This window comes from Centroberyx gerrardi, chromosome 1 (assembly GCF_048128805.1).
Source record: "Centroberyx gerrardi isolate f3 chromosome 1, fCenGer3.hap1.cur.20231027, whole genome shotgun sequence".
Lineage (NCBI taxonomy): Eukaryota > Metazoa > Chordata > Actinopteri > Beryciformes > Berycidae > Centroberyx > Centroberyx gerrardi.
Window position 1 is genome coordinate 15,053,763 of NC_135997.1, and position 15,353 is coordinate 15,069,115.

The 15,353-nt window shown below is 42.5% G+C and overlaps 1 protein-coding gene across 2 annotated transcripts in view; it reads right to left on the bottom strand.

Moving 5' to 3' along the window:
* Nucleotides 1-15,353, bottom strand: part of sbf2 (SET binding factor 2) — a 105,488-nt gene that overhangs the window by 30,267 nt on the left and 59,868 nt on the right. For both annotated transcript variants that reach the window (XM_078282748.1, XM_071912213.2), the window contains exons 13-17: nucleotides 15,276-15,353; nucleotides 14,887-15,094; nucleotides 14,469-14,578; nucleotides 12,081-12,230; nucleotides 4,481-4,549 (exon numbers count right to left, since the gene is read on the bottom strand). The exon at nucleotides 15,276-15,353 is cut by the window's right edge and continues 21 nt beyond it. In XM_078282748.1, the coding sequence (XP_078138874.1) occupies nucleotides 4,481-4,549; nucleotides 12,081-12,230; nucleotides 14,469-14,578; nucleotides 14,887-15,094; nucleotides 15,276-15,353 (615 nt within the window). The remainder of the gene's footprint in view (nucleotides 1-4,480; nucleotides 4,550-12,080; nucleotides 12,231-14,468; nucleotides 14,579-14,886; nucleotides 15,095-15,275) is intronic.

The window sequence follows — 15,353 nt, forward strand, 5'->3', positions numbered from 1 at the left end:
GCTAACAGTCAAGTGTTTCTTGCTGTGTAAGTCATCCACAATTATGTTTGGGCTTTCAACTTGCTGCTGTATCCAATTTGTGTTTTCCCCTCATGGAGTCAAAGGACAGACAGGCAGAGACCTTTACTCTGGTGACACATTCAAATGTAAGAAGAAATGCCATACGGGACAGTAAAGGGCAAAATAACACTGACCCAGACATCAGCGACACCTGTTCATCTCCTGATAAACTCGGCCCTCGCTAGATAATGAATGCCAGAGGAACTGCCAGCAGATTAGAGTATCATAACAAAATGTAAAACCTCACCTCAAACAGAAAGGCACTGTACAAAGGTTGCATGGAGTTTACATAAACTTTACCTACAGAGGCCAAGTGAGACCATGCCTGCAAAATTTGGGCCACAAGATCCTGTGCAAATCAGCTCTCCCTTCCTTCTATCTGAAATATCAACATAATGTCTATCAAATGGTATTTCTATGAGTGCTTTGGTATGAGCAAAGCATTCAAGAAGGGTCAAGTTAAGGGGAAAGCAATGAATTGGTGAAGAAATAGGACTGGATATAGAATGTGGGTCAGTGGAAGAAGCTCTTCAGCGTCAACATATGGCTGGTAAAAAACTAAACACACTCTGTCTCTCTCCAGCAGCGCAGACTCTGGGAGCAGACTGTGGCGGTGCGAGGGAGCTTCCCACGTTCGAGGACCCAGAGACTCCGGGGCCATGGGGACAGTAGCACTGTAAGCCTGGACACAGTGCAAGCTTGCCAAACTCCGGCCAAGAATACCAAACAGGGACTTGACCAATGTCTGACTCTGTCTGAACTAGAACTAACGCGCAGTGTCTGAGCGGAGGAAAACAGTTTTTTCTTTTTAAGTTTGGCATGCAATGGTGATAAGAGATCAGTTTAAGGCTGACTGCGGGAAGAAGTCCAGGAAAGAAAAATCAAACTCATGTATTCTGATTCTTATTACTGTGCAAAATATGCCATATTCATTACAAAATTGTGTAAAAGTGTAGAAGATACAGTAACCCTGCTATGCCATCCTGGGAACCTTTGCCACCTGTGACAAAAAATACCCCAAATATATTTATTTTGAAATTATCGTGCACAAGAAAACATGCAAGAAGTCGAGGGCCAAGAGTTGTGAATCTCTCCTTGTCCAGGAAAGATGAGGTAGAACACAACTACTCACTTTTGTTTGTGGTTGACTTGAATGACTGGTTCGCTGTAAACCATAAACCTAAAAGTATCACTCATTATGTGCATGTGTGTTCAGTGTGAAACAGCTGAGACTAATTATCATGAGCGACTTAAGTCTGCCGAAAACTTCAATCATGACATTTCACGGCTTCAACCGAGTTTTAATATATGAACACTTCCTAGTTGTATGCTTTGAGCCGTGAAGCACTCACTGCAGCCAAGTTTGTTTCATTAGCTGTGAGACCCCCAAAAACTCTTCTTGATGCAAATACATTAGGAAATATTGCAATATTCACCAAATATTCCCACGTGTGACCACAGCATAGGCTACATCCACATTCACAAAGGAGGGGGTGGGGTGGGGGTGGTCATAGCAGTGTGTGATATGGAGGGAGGATGGAAGATGCCAAGGAAAGACACACTAACAGAGAAATCAATATTCCTGATTTTAACTGTAAAATCAGGTCAAAAGGAGGTCGATAAGATTTGTTTAAAAATCCCACAGCTCTTAGCCGGTCCCGTATATTTTGATCGGTACAACCGCATCTTGCACAGCTGGTCTGGTCTCTCAGATTCAAATCAGATACTCGTTAAACCTCTAGTATGTAGTAGTACACTAAAAGGTGAAAATGCTCTACAAAGTTGAAATCTCTCTTTAACACTTATGTAAAAGACCCAATTACAGGACGGTATAAGAGTCAATAATCCTCCAAGCCAATTGAACTCTGATTAACTAAGTCTCCCTATGGAGATTACTCTCACAGCTTCTCCTCATCACTTAACACACCATTATTTTTATTCTTTTAACACCTGTGCAAGCCTAAAATAAGACTTGATATACAACATTTGTTCTTGGCTTTATTTGGTCAGGACACAGTTTTAATCTGTGTACTCTCATCTACGATTTGTTGTTTCACTGAGACTGAGCAATGAATCTGGCATGAAAATTATCTTGACCACAAGACCCACTACAGACAAAATGCTACGAAATTTTTTAGGGAAAAAAAAAGGAGAATGTGTCTTTTATGTATTTAATGAAGTTCAATTCATTAAATATAGAACAGTCGGGTAGGAACCAGGCTTCCTTGGGTCTCCTTTCACCCTGCAACCATCTATTTTACAAGCGCTCCACTCAACAATGTCAGCCGATCTTTCTGGATAGCGAGGGGTGAAAACCAGACTGGGTAAGCCAGCGTCTCCTTTAACTACTGCCAGGTGTGAAATGCCCTGCCAAATCACATTCACAGGGATCCTCCTCAGACAAATACTGGTACTTCACAATGACTTTCAAGGTCTTGTGGGTCAAATTCAGTAACTGGTTGATCATTTGTCAAGTACTCACAACCGTTTGCACAATACATGTCTGCTTTAATGCATATGTAACGCCAGAGACACCATGCAAGGTTTCTGAGAATTAGTTACATAAGTTACATGTTATAAAAGAGATAGGCGGTGGGGGGGCGTCCGAGAGCTGAAGCATTTTGCATACTTGAAACACGTGTAAAAAACATTTCTTGCTATCTAAACTCATCATGTTATGCACACTGCAATGGAGTGCCATATTATTTGCAAAACCAAGCACATTCATGGCCTTCCAACTTTTAAAGCCTCATTTTATTATTCTCAAATTTGCAAATTTGAAACAAAAAATGTTTGGTTGAACAGGCCCAGAGAAATGTGGAACAGATTCTGATGCATCTTGATGGATCTATTGTGTGATATCAGGATCATCTAGTGCTCCATTACCACGTTCTGTTTTTCCCACCTTTCCACTGCATGATCTCTGCACCACTAAGCCAGCGATTACAGAATACTTTTGGCTGATTCTCCCTGACCTCCCTTTGCTTTTCACCCTTTGGGTGAGGCGGCGCTCTAGCTTGTCACCAGTTCCATTCATCTGTAAATAGCAAGGAAAAATCTCTTGCATTCTGGACCTCAAAATGTCTTTCCTTGTTATTCGAACTCAGGGTCAGACAAGAGATCCCATAAACAATCCTCTAATGAGGATAGTGTTAAATCACTCCATTGTCTAATAATTAAGAAATACTGTGATATACGGTCAGTTTGACTACTGTTGACAAAATGTACTTATTGTAAGTGGCTTTGGACAAAAGCGTTGGCTAAATGACATAGTGGAATAATGTAAATTGACCAAAATAATGGATAGTATTTTGAAACATCATTGCTATATAGTGGAATGCATTGTGTACATGCATTAGCAAGCAGACATTTAACAAAACATCATTCATCTGATTTATTTTCAACGCTCGTGGGCATGCAGAGAAAGAGGCAAAACAAATACATGTGGCTTATCTGAGCGAGTTACATCAGCCTGTGGCGTGTGAGCAGGATGAGTCATGTGGTGGCAGAAAGCCGGCCAGGTCCCAGTCCGGCCCGTCAGGGTACGGTGCTGGTACCCAACAAATAGCACAAACGGACAGTTGTGTCTGTCCCCATAGCAACGAGCAAGCTGTGGGGACATATTTGTGGTGAACGCTGCAGCAACCCCGAGTTGATCATGTGGGTTGGAAACCACAGGCCACAGCAGGTCCTTTACGCTTCGCTGTGGCGGTACAGTTTTAGCATGCGGCCCTGCTGCTCTCTGCATGAGCCTGGTCCAGGATCAGTGAGGGTCAGACACTGAGCTCTGTCCTTCCTCTCGCCAAGACTTCCTGTAGTGTACAGTGTTACCCTCTGTATTGTCTGTGTACAGGCTAGGCAGAATTGGATGGGACAGATGAATGGGGATGGGGAATTGGATGGGGCGGCTTCAGATAAAAAAGCTAGAGGATGCATCATACGGACAACATTCAAAACAGAACTGGTGCCACTACAGCACAGGATATTCAATTCAATTCAGTTCAATAACTTTACAAAAAACACAGCATAGACTACTAAGTCCATAAAAAACAACATAAACAAAAATAACATTACTAATGGTCACTATGTCTGTGAATTTAGAATTTTTTTTACGTCCTCCACCCCTTCCACTATAGCAGTTTCTATGAAATCCCCTCCTTAATAAGGCCTGATGGCAAACTGATTCTAAATGCCACACTGTCACCCTAACCTTGACTGAGTGTGAGCGTGTGCAAGCATGAGCTCATGTGCATGTATGTGTCAATGAGAGGGAGAGCAAAAGAGACACAGAGAGAGAGAGAGAGAGAGAGAGAGAGAGAGAGAGAGAGAGAGAGAGAGAGAGAGAGAGAGAGAGAGAGAGAGAAGTGAGAGTGCAAAATTGAACTCCCCATTCATCCTTCCCTTCCATTCCCTTCCTTACCCGGTAAAAGGCTGTTGTGAGGGGCAGCAGTGCAGCAGCCACAGTGAATTCCTCCGAGCTGGAACAGTCCTGTGGGTCAAACAACAGGGGAGGAGGAGTGAGAACGGGGCAGGAGGGCAGGACACAGCAGGAGACATGTTACACAGTGCACCTTCTGCACCGGAGGCCCACATCACGCACCGCAGGGTCCCGACAGAGAGGTCTGCATCCATCTTCAGCAAACGTAACTTCCTGTTACATAAAGACACTTTGTCCTGTTAAATGTCAGGGCTTTGCTTAATAGAATCCTGCCAGAACCACTCACCATCTACTCAGCTCCACTATTAGGACATATGCTTTCAATAGCCTTATATAATCTCTGCCCTGACACAATTGTCAGAATGTTCCAGTTTTCAATTTATTGGTAATTTTATGTTTTGCATTCTTGAACCAGATTGCCATACAAGCCTCATTCAAGAAAATCATGGAACGTTACATAAAATCCAATTGCTTTGGCTATAAAATGGTCTGTCCATTTATCAAGCAGCCTTGACTAGCCAGAGAGCAAATTCAATTTATTTTTTTACTTATTTTATTTTTTAAATCACAGAATAGTTGAAAATCTTCCCTACTTCACAGTTACACACCATTCCAATGGGTTTTCGTATTTGGGACAGTTTTAGGTCAAGGCGTTTAAAGGAACATTCTGGAGAACGGCATTAAGATGAAAAGTACATTAGGAACCTTGGAGCGGGGGACTTAGGGGCCCAGACAAATTGTTTCTTATAGAGATCACAGAGAACTATGAGAACAACAGAGAAAAGGACCTAAGTTGGACCCAGAAGTACTTCATGCACAGGAAATTGGTACTTATCTCTGGTAAGCTTTGTTGGGATTTATTTGTTGAACTCTGTAAATGAGAATGGCCGGCGGAAACTTCATTTAAGACCATGTCAAAACAACAGTACTGATTCTGATCTGGTGCTGCACCTCATAACCCTCGGAGGTACCCCATGGCCCGGGAATGTATATCACACACATCTTGTCTCTTTCTCACTCTGCCTGTCACGAACGAACACACACACACACACACACAAACACAGAATCCTCTGCTTCGTGACCACATTAAGTCAATGTTTAGTTTTTCAAAAATGTAACCAAGCAACACACTATCAGAGTGTTTCGTTTTGGCGGGAGAGACGGGGAGAGGATTGCGAGAGGAATGCTGTACTTCACGATAGCGGTCGGTAGTGGGGCCTCTGTTCCCCCGTCCCTCAAAAAAAACCAAGAATGTACAGAGGGGAGCAAATGCAAAACACAAGTTCTGCAGCTACACATGAAAGCCTGGCCCCCCATGGACTAAGCAGCATACTTTCTGTTTTATTTTTCTTGTCGCCAACTTTTTTTTTTTTTTTTTTTGCAGTTATTTGGGTTGCGGTAAAATGTTCCAGCTTTTGGAGCGGCACCAAAGCATTGTTTACCAGCATCCTTAACAATGCCGCAGGTCACAGGAGTTCATGGAACCGAGTGAAAATAGAACAGCAAGTGGAAGGGCACAGGCAGAAAAGTGTGAACATTTACCAGAACAAGCATTATCGTATTATTTAGACAAAAAAGACCACAAGTTCAGCAATGGATTTCATCTGAAGTTGCCCATTTCAAGGAATAGACGACTGAGGCTCTCAACATTAAAAAGGTAGACTTCAGATGATGAAAACGCCACAGAACACCAGGCATTTTCCCGTTATCTGTAAAATAGGATGACTGAATACGGTCATATCATATGCTGTAGACATAATCGGGTTTGCTTAAGCCAACCTTATCATCATCTACAAACCTCCACCTTACCTCCAGTAAGCTGACAGAGAGGCTAACTGATCCAAATCAAACGCTTTGGAGGTCAACTCTTAACAAAGCAAACAGATAAGCAGTAAAAATCTACAGCAGGTCTGAGATTAGAATGAATGAGAAGTGAAAAGACTGAGTAGTAAGAGCAGCGCTGGTGTTCCTAGTCTATCAGCAGCAGCCTGACACAGGTAAGCGTGTCCATGACTCAGGATACCACTGCCATAGTGTCTGTGACTAGATGCACATACCACAGTGCAGCGTGGGGGTGGGGAATGTGCGTTAGCTTATCGGGGATTTCTAGGAGCGAGGGAGGGGAGGGTGTTGTGTATCCCCACACGTCTGCGAGGGAGGACAGACCATTGTCTTTCTTCCCTCCCTTTATCCATTTCTCCTCCTTTTCTCATCATTTTTGCTCGTGAGTTACGATGACTAACGGAGCTATGCCGCCTCAGACACGTATACACAGCGAGCATAACAAGAACCCGTGCACACGTGACAGAAAACACAAGAGGATGTGAACGAACAGCGGCTTCCTGTGTGTTCCAGACAACTTAGCGCTTTCCAGGAAGCCTCTCACCATGACAGACATTAAGATGAAGCGGCACGTATGGCATGCTTTTATGAGACTTTTACGGCCATGGCCATTCTGAAGATTCTTAACTTGGGAGGCCATTACAGTTAATTGTGGCCTGAGTCACTAATAGGAAAAGGAATAAATCACATAGTTAACCTCTGTGTTGCACATGCAGCAAACAATGATACACACAACAACAATTCCATGAAAAAAACAGCATGAAGTACGATTAACGCAGATGTTTACCTGGACATTCTGGTTGACATCCTAGGGAAACAGAGCTATCTGAACATGGGAATGATACCCAGTGCAGTTTCCCAGTGTCCACATTACATAAGGCAGTCCATCAAGGGCACTAAAGCAGACAGGGGAAATGTTCTCACAGCAAGAGCCTAATTTATGATCTAAATAACTGTAATGAACGCATCTATTCGCCATTAAAGGAGATGTTAAGAGATATCAGAGGTTAGTAGGAGATGCGGCGATAACAAACTGAAAGTATTTAACGAGGTGGAGGAGGGGAGGAGGCGGCAGGCTCAGTAGGCACTACAGTTTATCAGCTTGGAGTCCAGCAGTCTGCATCCGAGTCAGGAGACAAAGAGCCAAAGAGCTTCCCAACAACATCTGTGTGTAACGTGTGTTCTTGCACACTGTTCGACATCAGAAGGGGGGCAGCTCCAGATCATGCGGAACTCATGGACTCCGTGCCACTGCGACCACTTCCCATGAACCTCCCACCCCACTCCCCTCGCACAGCAACTGCCATTCGGAGTGTGTTTTCTGAGCACCATCATGAGGCCCACGGCCATGAGAGAGCAGAACACAGAGGGCCCATAATCCTATCTGACAGGAAATGGTTGGGATGCCAGGATACATCCACAGCAGGACTCATTCCCCCACATGGCTTGCGCAACGTTCACTTCCAACAGCTGGAGCACTGACCGGTACACGCACGCACGCACACACACACACACACACAAACAAATAAATCCGCAATTAACTCAAATACCTTAATGAGGGTCATTATTATTTATGATTTGTGGCAGGGAGAGAGCAGAGATAAGACGTAAAACAGCTCCAAGATGTATAAACAGGAAAGCGTGTCGCAGTGAAGTTTGTCCAGCCGTACCAACTTGCACCAGAGAATGCATCAACATTGTTAAAGTGATATAAGCTGCTATACCTTGTGGAAAAAACAAACTGAAGAATGAATCAAGTACTGAGAAGGTAGAGTACCACCCGATTCAAACCTCCTAACCTTTGCACTATTCTGCATTTTTGTATTTGCCCCCCTGCAAACCTTTGAAAGGCTAACGCTGATTGCAAACAGACAACAGAACTGTCACTTAGCCCAAAGTTGACAGCTTGCGCCATAAAAGTTGTAATTGGCCTCATAATGATGATGTCATTAGGAATGTGACATAGACGAGCATGCCAGACACCCTAATGAGGCATCATGCTGTCATTGTACAAAGTGCATGCAACATTTTTTACGGAATAAGTCACTTTGGCTTTGTTAGGCGCTGAGGGATCTCTTTCACTCACACACACACACACACACACACACACACACACGCACACACACACACACACACACACACTCGCACACACAAACATACACCAGTGTGGATAATTACTGGCAGCGGTGCACTCTGTAATATCGTTTTGGGGTTCTTTCGTGGCTGGGCGTTGAAAGAAAGGGGTCAATACGGAATATGAAAGTAATTACTGGCCCAGCAATTTACTATTTTTATTCCTTTCACAGCTCATCTGAGACAAATCCCTCACAATCAAGTTAGGACCAAGGAATGAAAGCTGGCAACAAATACCTGGATTCCATCTTGAAGAGGAGAAATGACAAACAATACAGAACGCCAAATCTAAATAAAATCATAGAGAACTGCTTACTATATTTCATCCCATGTTGTGACTAACAAAGTGCACTCCACGTCAAATATTTTCTCCATGTGTGAAATTATTGCATTTCTTCCCCATGTGTGGCTTGTTCATTTTGTTCAAGAAGCCTTGGGTTTTTCAGCAACCTGCCCGTGGAAATCAAGGTAGCCAAATCAGTCTTCCATGAATCTTTTCTTTTAAAATTCACTTTTACTTTTTATATTACTATCTCGTATTTGCTGTTTTCTTAAACTTGTTATATTGAAAGTGAAATGCTGTATAGTCCTCTAAGTCTCTAAGTTTGTTGTTCTTGTTATTACTATTATTATTATGAGCAGATCAAGCTGATGTGGGTTTTACAGGCTCACCTGTGTAAGTACTTAAATAAACAAATAAACAAAATAGAGGTGACCAACACCTGCTTTTCTCCAGATGTGCATGACAAATACCTGTTTCACTGAAAGGTGTCCTTGGCTAAATGAGGACTTCATAGTACACTATTTACCACAATGTGTCCATAGATGAACCATACTGCATTCTCACTCTCAACTCTCCTTAAAAAAAAACACACCACAGCTCTGAGGTGTACACTTGCATGAGATTGCATATTTTACACAGTAATCAGCTATGAAGACTAATACTGCAGACATGACACATTGACCTCTTCATGGCATCCTTCAGGGGATTCAGTACTCTCTGTGCAATGTTTCTAAGAAAGAAAAAGCTAATTTCATGTCCAGCTTTGGAATGATTTTTTTTTTTAATCTTATCTCTCATCTGTTCCTACAAAAGCTCACACATCAGGATCTCATTTTGCCGAGAAAAACAATAAATGACAGACATGTTTGCCGCCCGGCTATCAGATAGCATCACCACAACAGGCAATCTAAAACGGTATGCGGCTCTACATTGTTCTGGACTTTCTGGAAAACTGCAGTCTTCACTAGAGAGGCCAGGCAAAAAAAGATGGTGGTATTAACCAGACTTCTTCTTGTCACTCTGGGGCTTTTCAACAGCTGCACACCGCTGACTAACTACTGTGAAACCAGCACAGTGTCCTCTCATCACTGCTCCTGGAAATGAGGAACCTGAACTGGGTTAGGGTTACTGGGCCGCAGACATGGCGCACCATGAGAGGGAAGATGCAACAAGTTAACCCTTGGCACAGCGTTTCTTTGACAATCCTGTCTCCACGTGTTCATGGATGCCTAGGAAGGCACATACATGGAAATACAGATAAATCGAATCGTCACGTATACGTTACATTAGCCAAGTCATCCAAGCTTTACTCGGCTTCCTCTTGACCTATTTTATAATTGTGCAACAAAAATGACACGTCGAATGACCTCCCCTGTCCCAGGCCCAGGCAGACGGTGGGATTAATTGGTTTTCTATCATTTGGAAAAAAGAATGCCTGGAATCCAAAGTCACCCCATAAAAGCTGCACTCTGTGAGGACTGCTGAAAATTATTAAAACCCCTGGCAAGGGGTGTTTCAAGGCAATAAAACATGAGGAACTACCAATAAAGACCCCAGCTCGTCTCGTCGAGTGAAGCCTCACTGGCTCTTTATGAGCTGCACAAAAATACTTTGTTTTACTCACTTTGACAAGTAGCCGAAGCACGAGGGCACCAGGTAAAAACAACCACACTATTTAATAAAGAATGAGAAGCATTGTTGAGCCTTATGTCAGGCTGCCAAGCTGTTGTAAATGAAGACACTTGGGAGTAAACCAAGCAAAAAAAAAAAAAAAAAAAGCTCAACCATTTTACAGCCTGCAGTCAAGCATGGAGAAGAGAGTAAGTAGAGAGAGAAGAGAGACATAGTAGAGTGATATAGTTGAAGAGGAAGGGCAGATGTACGCTTCACATCAGTGAGTTTTGTGTACTGCCGCCCCATTACACACTGCTTAGTTACTAGTAAATTAGAACCAATCAAAGCCCATAAAACATGGCATCTTAGCCACTGCTGAAAGGTTTGGGTAGAGACCTAAAAGCTTTAAGTATTTGGTGGTCGATCTGATACTACAGTGAATTTTGGCATCAATTTTAGATTTTGTTTGAGTCAGAGTTGTTTGGGTAAAATGTGTAAATGGTAAAAAAAAATAGTTTTTCTCAAACTTTTAGTCATTTCATGCATTTGCTGACAGACTGCTGAACTCACTTTACCTCCCACTTGGTTCTAAACTGAAAGTGAAGGTTTTTTTCTATACTTGATATGACACTTAATCTGTGGTCTGCTGATTGAGGAAGTGTATTGCATTCATCTAAAAAAAAACATTTTGCCAGGTTTCCTTGCAATAACAAAATCCTTTTCTTGGTATTATGAGAAAGGGATCATGAGGTTGAAGTTTCAGATTCACAGTTTCTTTCTTGTGAGTAAACATATTGGACCATTATTTATTATTTAGGTCAAAATCCTCCAAGCTAATAACAATTTATTTTGAAAATATTTGCACTTGGAGTTATAAATCTGTCGTTATATCAGTGGCCCCAAAAAAACCCATAGAATTCTGGACTGAAGACACTGACATGATTATGTTGATGTCATCGTTATTGATATATAACAAAATTTTACTGAATGATGTATATGTTATTCTGCATAGCTGAAGGGTGTATTGACATGATTTACAGGGTTGGAAACAGATGTAGGTTTTCCCTTAAATTTTCTCTTACTCTCGGAAAAGAAGCTGGAAACCAACTTCAGCTTCGTGATCCTTTTCTCAGAATAACGAGGAAAGATCACATAATAACAAGATCTTGATATTAGGGTCCTTTTCTCATAATAATGTGAAAAATTTAAAAATTTTCTTTTTCAAAGATGAATGATATACAAAATATTATGAGATACGCTTAGCTGGCTGCAATATTACACGTTTCCAATCAGTTTTCAGGACCTATGCATAAGAAAGTGGGTGTGTTGTGTTGGTGTTGTTGTTTAAGAGGCATTATCCTCTCTTTAAAAGCAAAAATCACAGCTGAATAAAAAAAAACAAAAAAACCTTTGCATACTGAATATCCATTATGTATGTATGCATGTATAGACCACATTAATATACTGTAAGTTAAAGTGGATACTTTCTGTTACTTCAAACACAAAGAAAGGGAATTACCTCTACGTGCTTGTAACTATAACAGTATTATTCAAACATTTTAAATCTATCAATCTTTGGCAATACTTCAACTGTAACAACAGTTCTATTATACTTAGATTTCAGCTGTGATTTACTTCCTGTATTGCCAAAGATAGACCAAGTCGTTCACTCATGAGGGAGACCGCGTGGCTCCATGTGATGTGACCCACCTGCAGGGCACAGTTCATCATGCGGATGACGTAGTCGAACTGTTGGTGATCCAGTATGGCTCGGTTCTGCTGGACGTGGAGACTCAGTTCCTCAGTCAGACACTGGCGAGCCGACTTGCCCTTCAGGGCGCGCAGTGCAGCCGGTAGGGTCTGTTGATAAAGAGATGATGGAGAGAGAGAAAGGCCTTTAAAAAAAACAACTCCATAGATTCAGAAAACAATCAGCAACATATTTGTTAAAGGTCCCATATTCTACACTTTCCAGTGCTTTATTTTATGTCCTGAGGTCCATTAACAGCTGTGTGTGTGGTGTCATGTACCAAAAACACCCTCAATCCATTTGTACACGTTCATTTTCCAGCATCTCTCTGAGCCTTACCAAGAACAGGCTGTTTCTGTTGCTGTGTCTTTAAGGCTCATTAATATTAACGACCCTCTGTTCTGATTGGCTAACCATTTCAAGAGTGAAACGTGAGACACCACGGACCCGGCAGCTGCAGACAGCGACAACCGCTCAACCGCTTTGAAAAAAACGCTTTGTTAGTCTATTATTTCTTACAAAAATGATAATGAGCGAACCTTTGTGACGCCACAAAGTTACAGAAGTCCAAACGACTCGTTTAGAGGCTCGGTTTCCTAATATGGATTGTGTGGTTTAGTTGCCGACCGTGCGTTTTGATACTTTCATGATGTTTAGATAGCACATCCAACTCCTTTATAATCAAAGAGGCAAGGGAAATCCTGTTTTACACAATATGGGACCTTTAAGTCTTTAATTTAGAGGACCAAAACATATTATATTAAATTGCAATACTGCAATATGCAGGTTACATCTCGAATTCAACCCAAACTAAGCCACTTAGCATTGCTAGAGTTATGCTGGTATGGATATGTTACCAGATACCTGCTTACTGTTACTTCTTGTTGTCTTCCAGCACCTCCTGATGCATTTACTGTAAACATATTGTAGCCTGGTTCTGTATAATGTTGTGGCTAACCTACAGAAATCAGTCTAGGTATCTGACAGGTAAAGGTATTTTTTTCTCAATTCAGTACTGTACTCATTCTGATTCATCAAGTGTGGCCTTGTGAGAGTGAAGCATGGTGGTAGCATTTTTATAAAACGGGCAGTAGCGAAACACTTTATGTTGGAGAGAAATGGTCGAATTGATTCAAAAAGTAAAACAATTCTGCTATGTGACAGAAAAGAAGGTCGGCTGTAATTAGGTTAGGCATGGTGGTCAATACCTAAGAGTGAATGATATATTTCAAAATAGCTTTTTTTCCCCTCCTTTGGACATTTCTATCCTGCACGTGTGTGTGTGTGTGTGTGTGTGTGTGTGTGTGTGTGTGTGCACACGCATGCCTGGCAATTCACAACTGATAGCTACTTGATCGGAGATGGCAGCGCTGGGAAAAGGTGAGGAGAAAGTTCAATGAAATCAAGCAGCAATACTGTACAAACCCAAAAGCCCTATATAGTTTTAAACTACCATTTTAAATTGTTCAAAGAATGATAAACGACTAATTGAAATCTACAGACCCTTGTCTCTATGCATGTGAACACACAAAGCTGCTGATATAGAAAACCGGTACCTTTTATATTTTAACTCAATCATTGTTTACAGCACTTCCCATCCTATCTGCCGAGCTACAGTATGTTTGAACCAACACAGTATCTGCAGCTACATCCAAGCCTGTGGCTCGGCAGGGGCTCAGGAACTCGTACAGTATCAACTATCAGCCAAGTCAAGTGAACTGCTCCTCTACCAATGACAAATTGGACGAGGCCAAAATTTGTCTGACCTGCTGTATGGCTAATGGTTTTCACACTGACCGTGTGACAGTGAAGGGTTTACAGGCTCATGGGGGGTTTACAGGATACATGCTCTGCATTCTTGCATTTGCACAGAGATGCAGACATGGATTATATAACTGCCATATTGAGCCAGTGGGGTGCATAAAGGAGCTGGCTACCATCCCATTTCAAACACGTTGGACGCCCACTAGGTAATATGTTTCCCTATGGGCTCACATACAGGGGGCCACAACGTACGGAAATTTAAACAGACGTTTGTTAAAGTGTGGATGCTTTAAGAGGAAAACATAAGTGAGAGGAAAACATTAACCCCAATGCTAAAACAATAGTGATATTATTTAGCGGAGATAGCAAGATAACATGAGTTTAATGTGAGTGTTTGATTACAGGCCCTCTCTCATTCTGTCTCTGAGTGCCAGCTGGGAGATATTAACTTGATGAAGGTGCAGAGAGATCTACATCGGCAGCCCGGCCTGCTGGATGGGTATGACGTGAAGGATGGATGCCTCCGGCTAATGAGCCTCTCTAAAGGTTGATTAGCTCTCCTGATGAAAGACGATGTGCATCACCTTCTCGGTCTCCAGGATCTTGTTGTCAAAGACGAAGGAGATGCAGCTCCTCACCACCTCCAGCCTGCGAGCGCTGTTGAACACGGAGCCGCTCTTACCCACAATGGACACTGGACAGTACAGAAGAGCAGGATTAGGTGAGGAATCATTGCAGGAAAACAACAATACAGCCACTACAAATATCAGAGACATTTTCAACAGGGTCAGAAACACATTCTGCAGATGCCAATTATGTGAATTGTGTCATTCTGTGGCTTTGCTGTCAACAGTTAAACATTGTAACTATGGAAAGACACTATAAGTGAAGGGTCATATCACTGTGTTTTGTTTTGTTTTTCTTATATTGATTGGGATTTAGAGCGGCTGACTGCTAAAGCTGTTAGGATGTTAAACTACAGTAGTTTAAAGTTGGACATACCGACGGGCGGTCCGGCAGGCACTACACACTTCCTTTCGGGCCGTGCGGTGGCAGGGGCGGAGCCTGCGTGCTTGGCCACGCCCTCCTGCAGCAGCCCCTCCACCCTGTCGTCGTCCAGCGGGGGGAAGGGCACCTGGTGCACCCGCAGGTGGGACCCCTCCGACGGCCGAGGCACTTTCTGGAACGCCATGTGGGGGTTGGGGTTCTCCTAGAGGACACCCGCCAAGGAAGCACAAGTATTAGTTCCTCAATATTCAGCAACACACACAGACTGTGGGAATTTGGACAACTTCACTGAGTATCTATTACAATACAACAACAGAGCAGTTGTATTGCAACAAGTCTTTTTTACATGATGATAATCTGTTATCCCAAAGATCAGGCCTTACATTTTTGTAGAGCTGCTCAGAGAGTTCCCTCATGTGCTTCTGCAGCTTGGCAGGGTTGACTTCTTCCTCCTTAAAGCT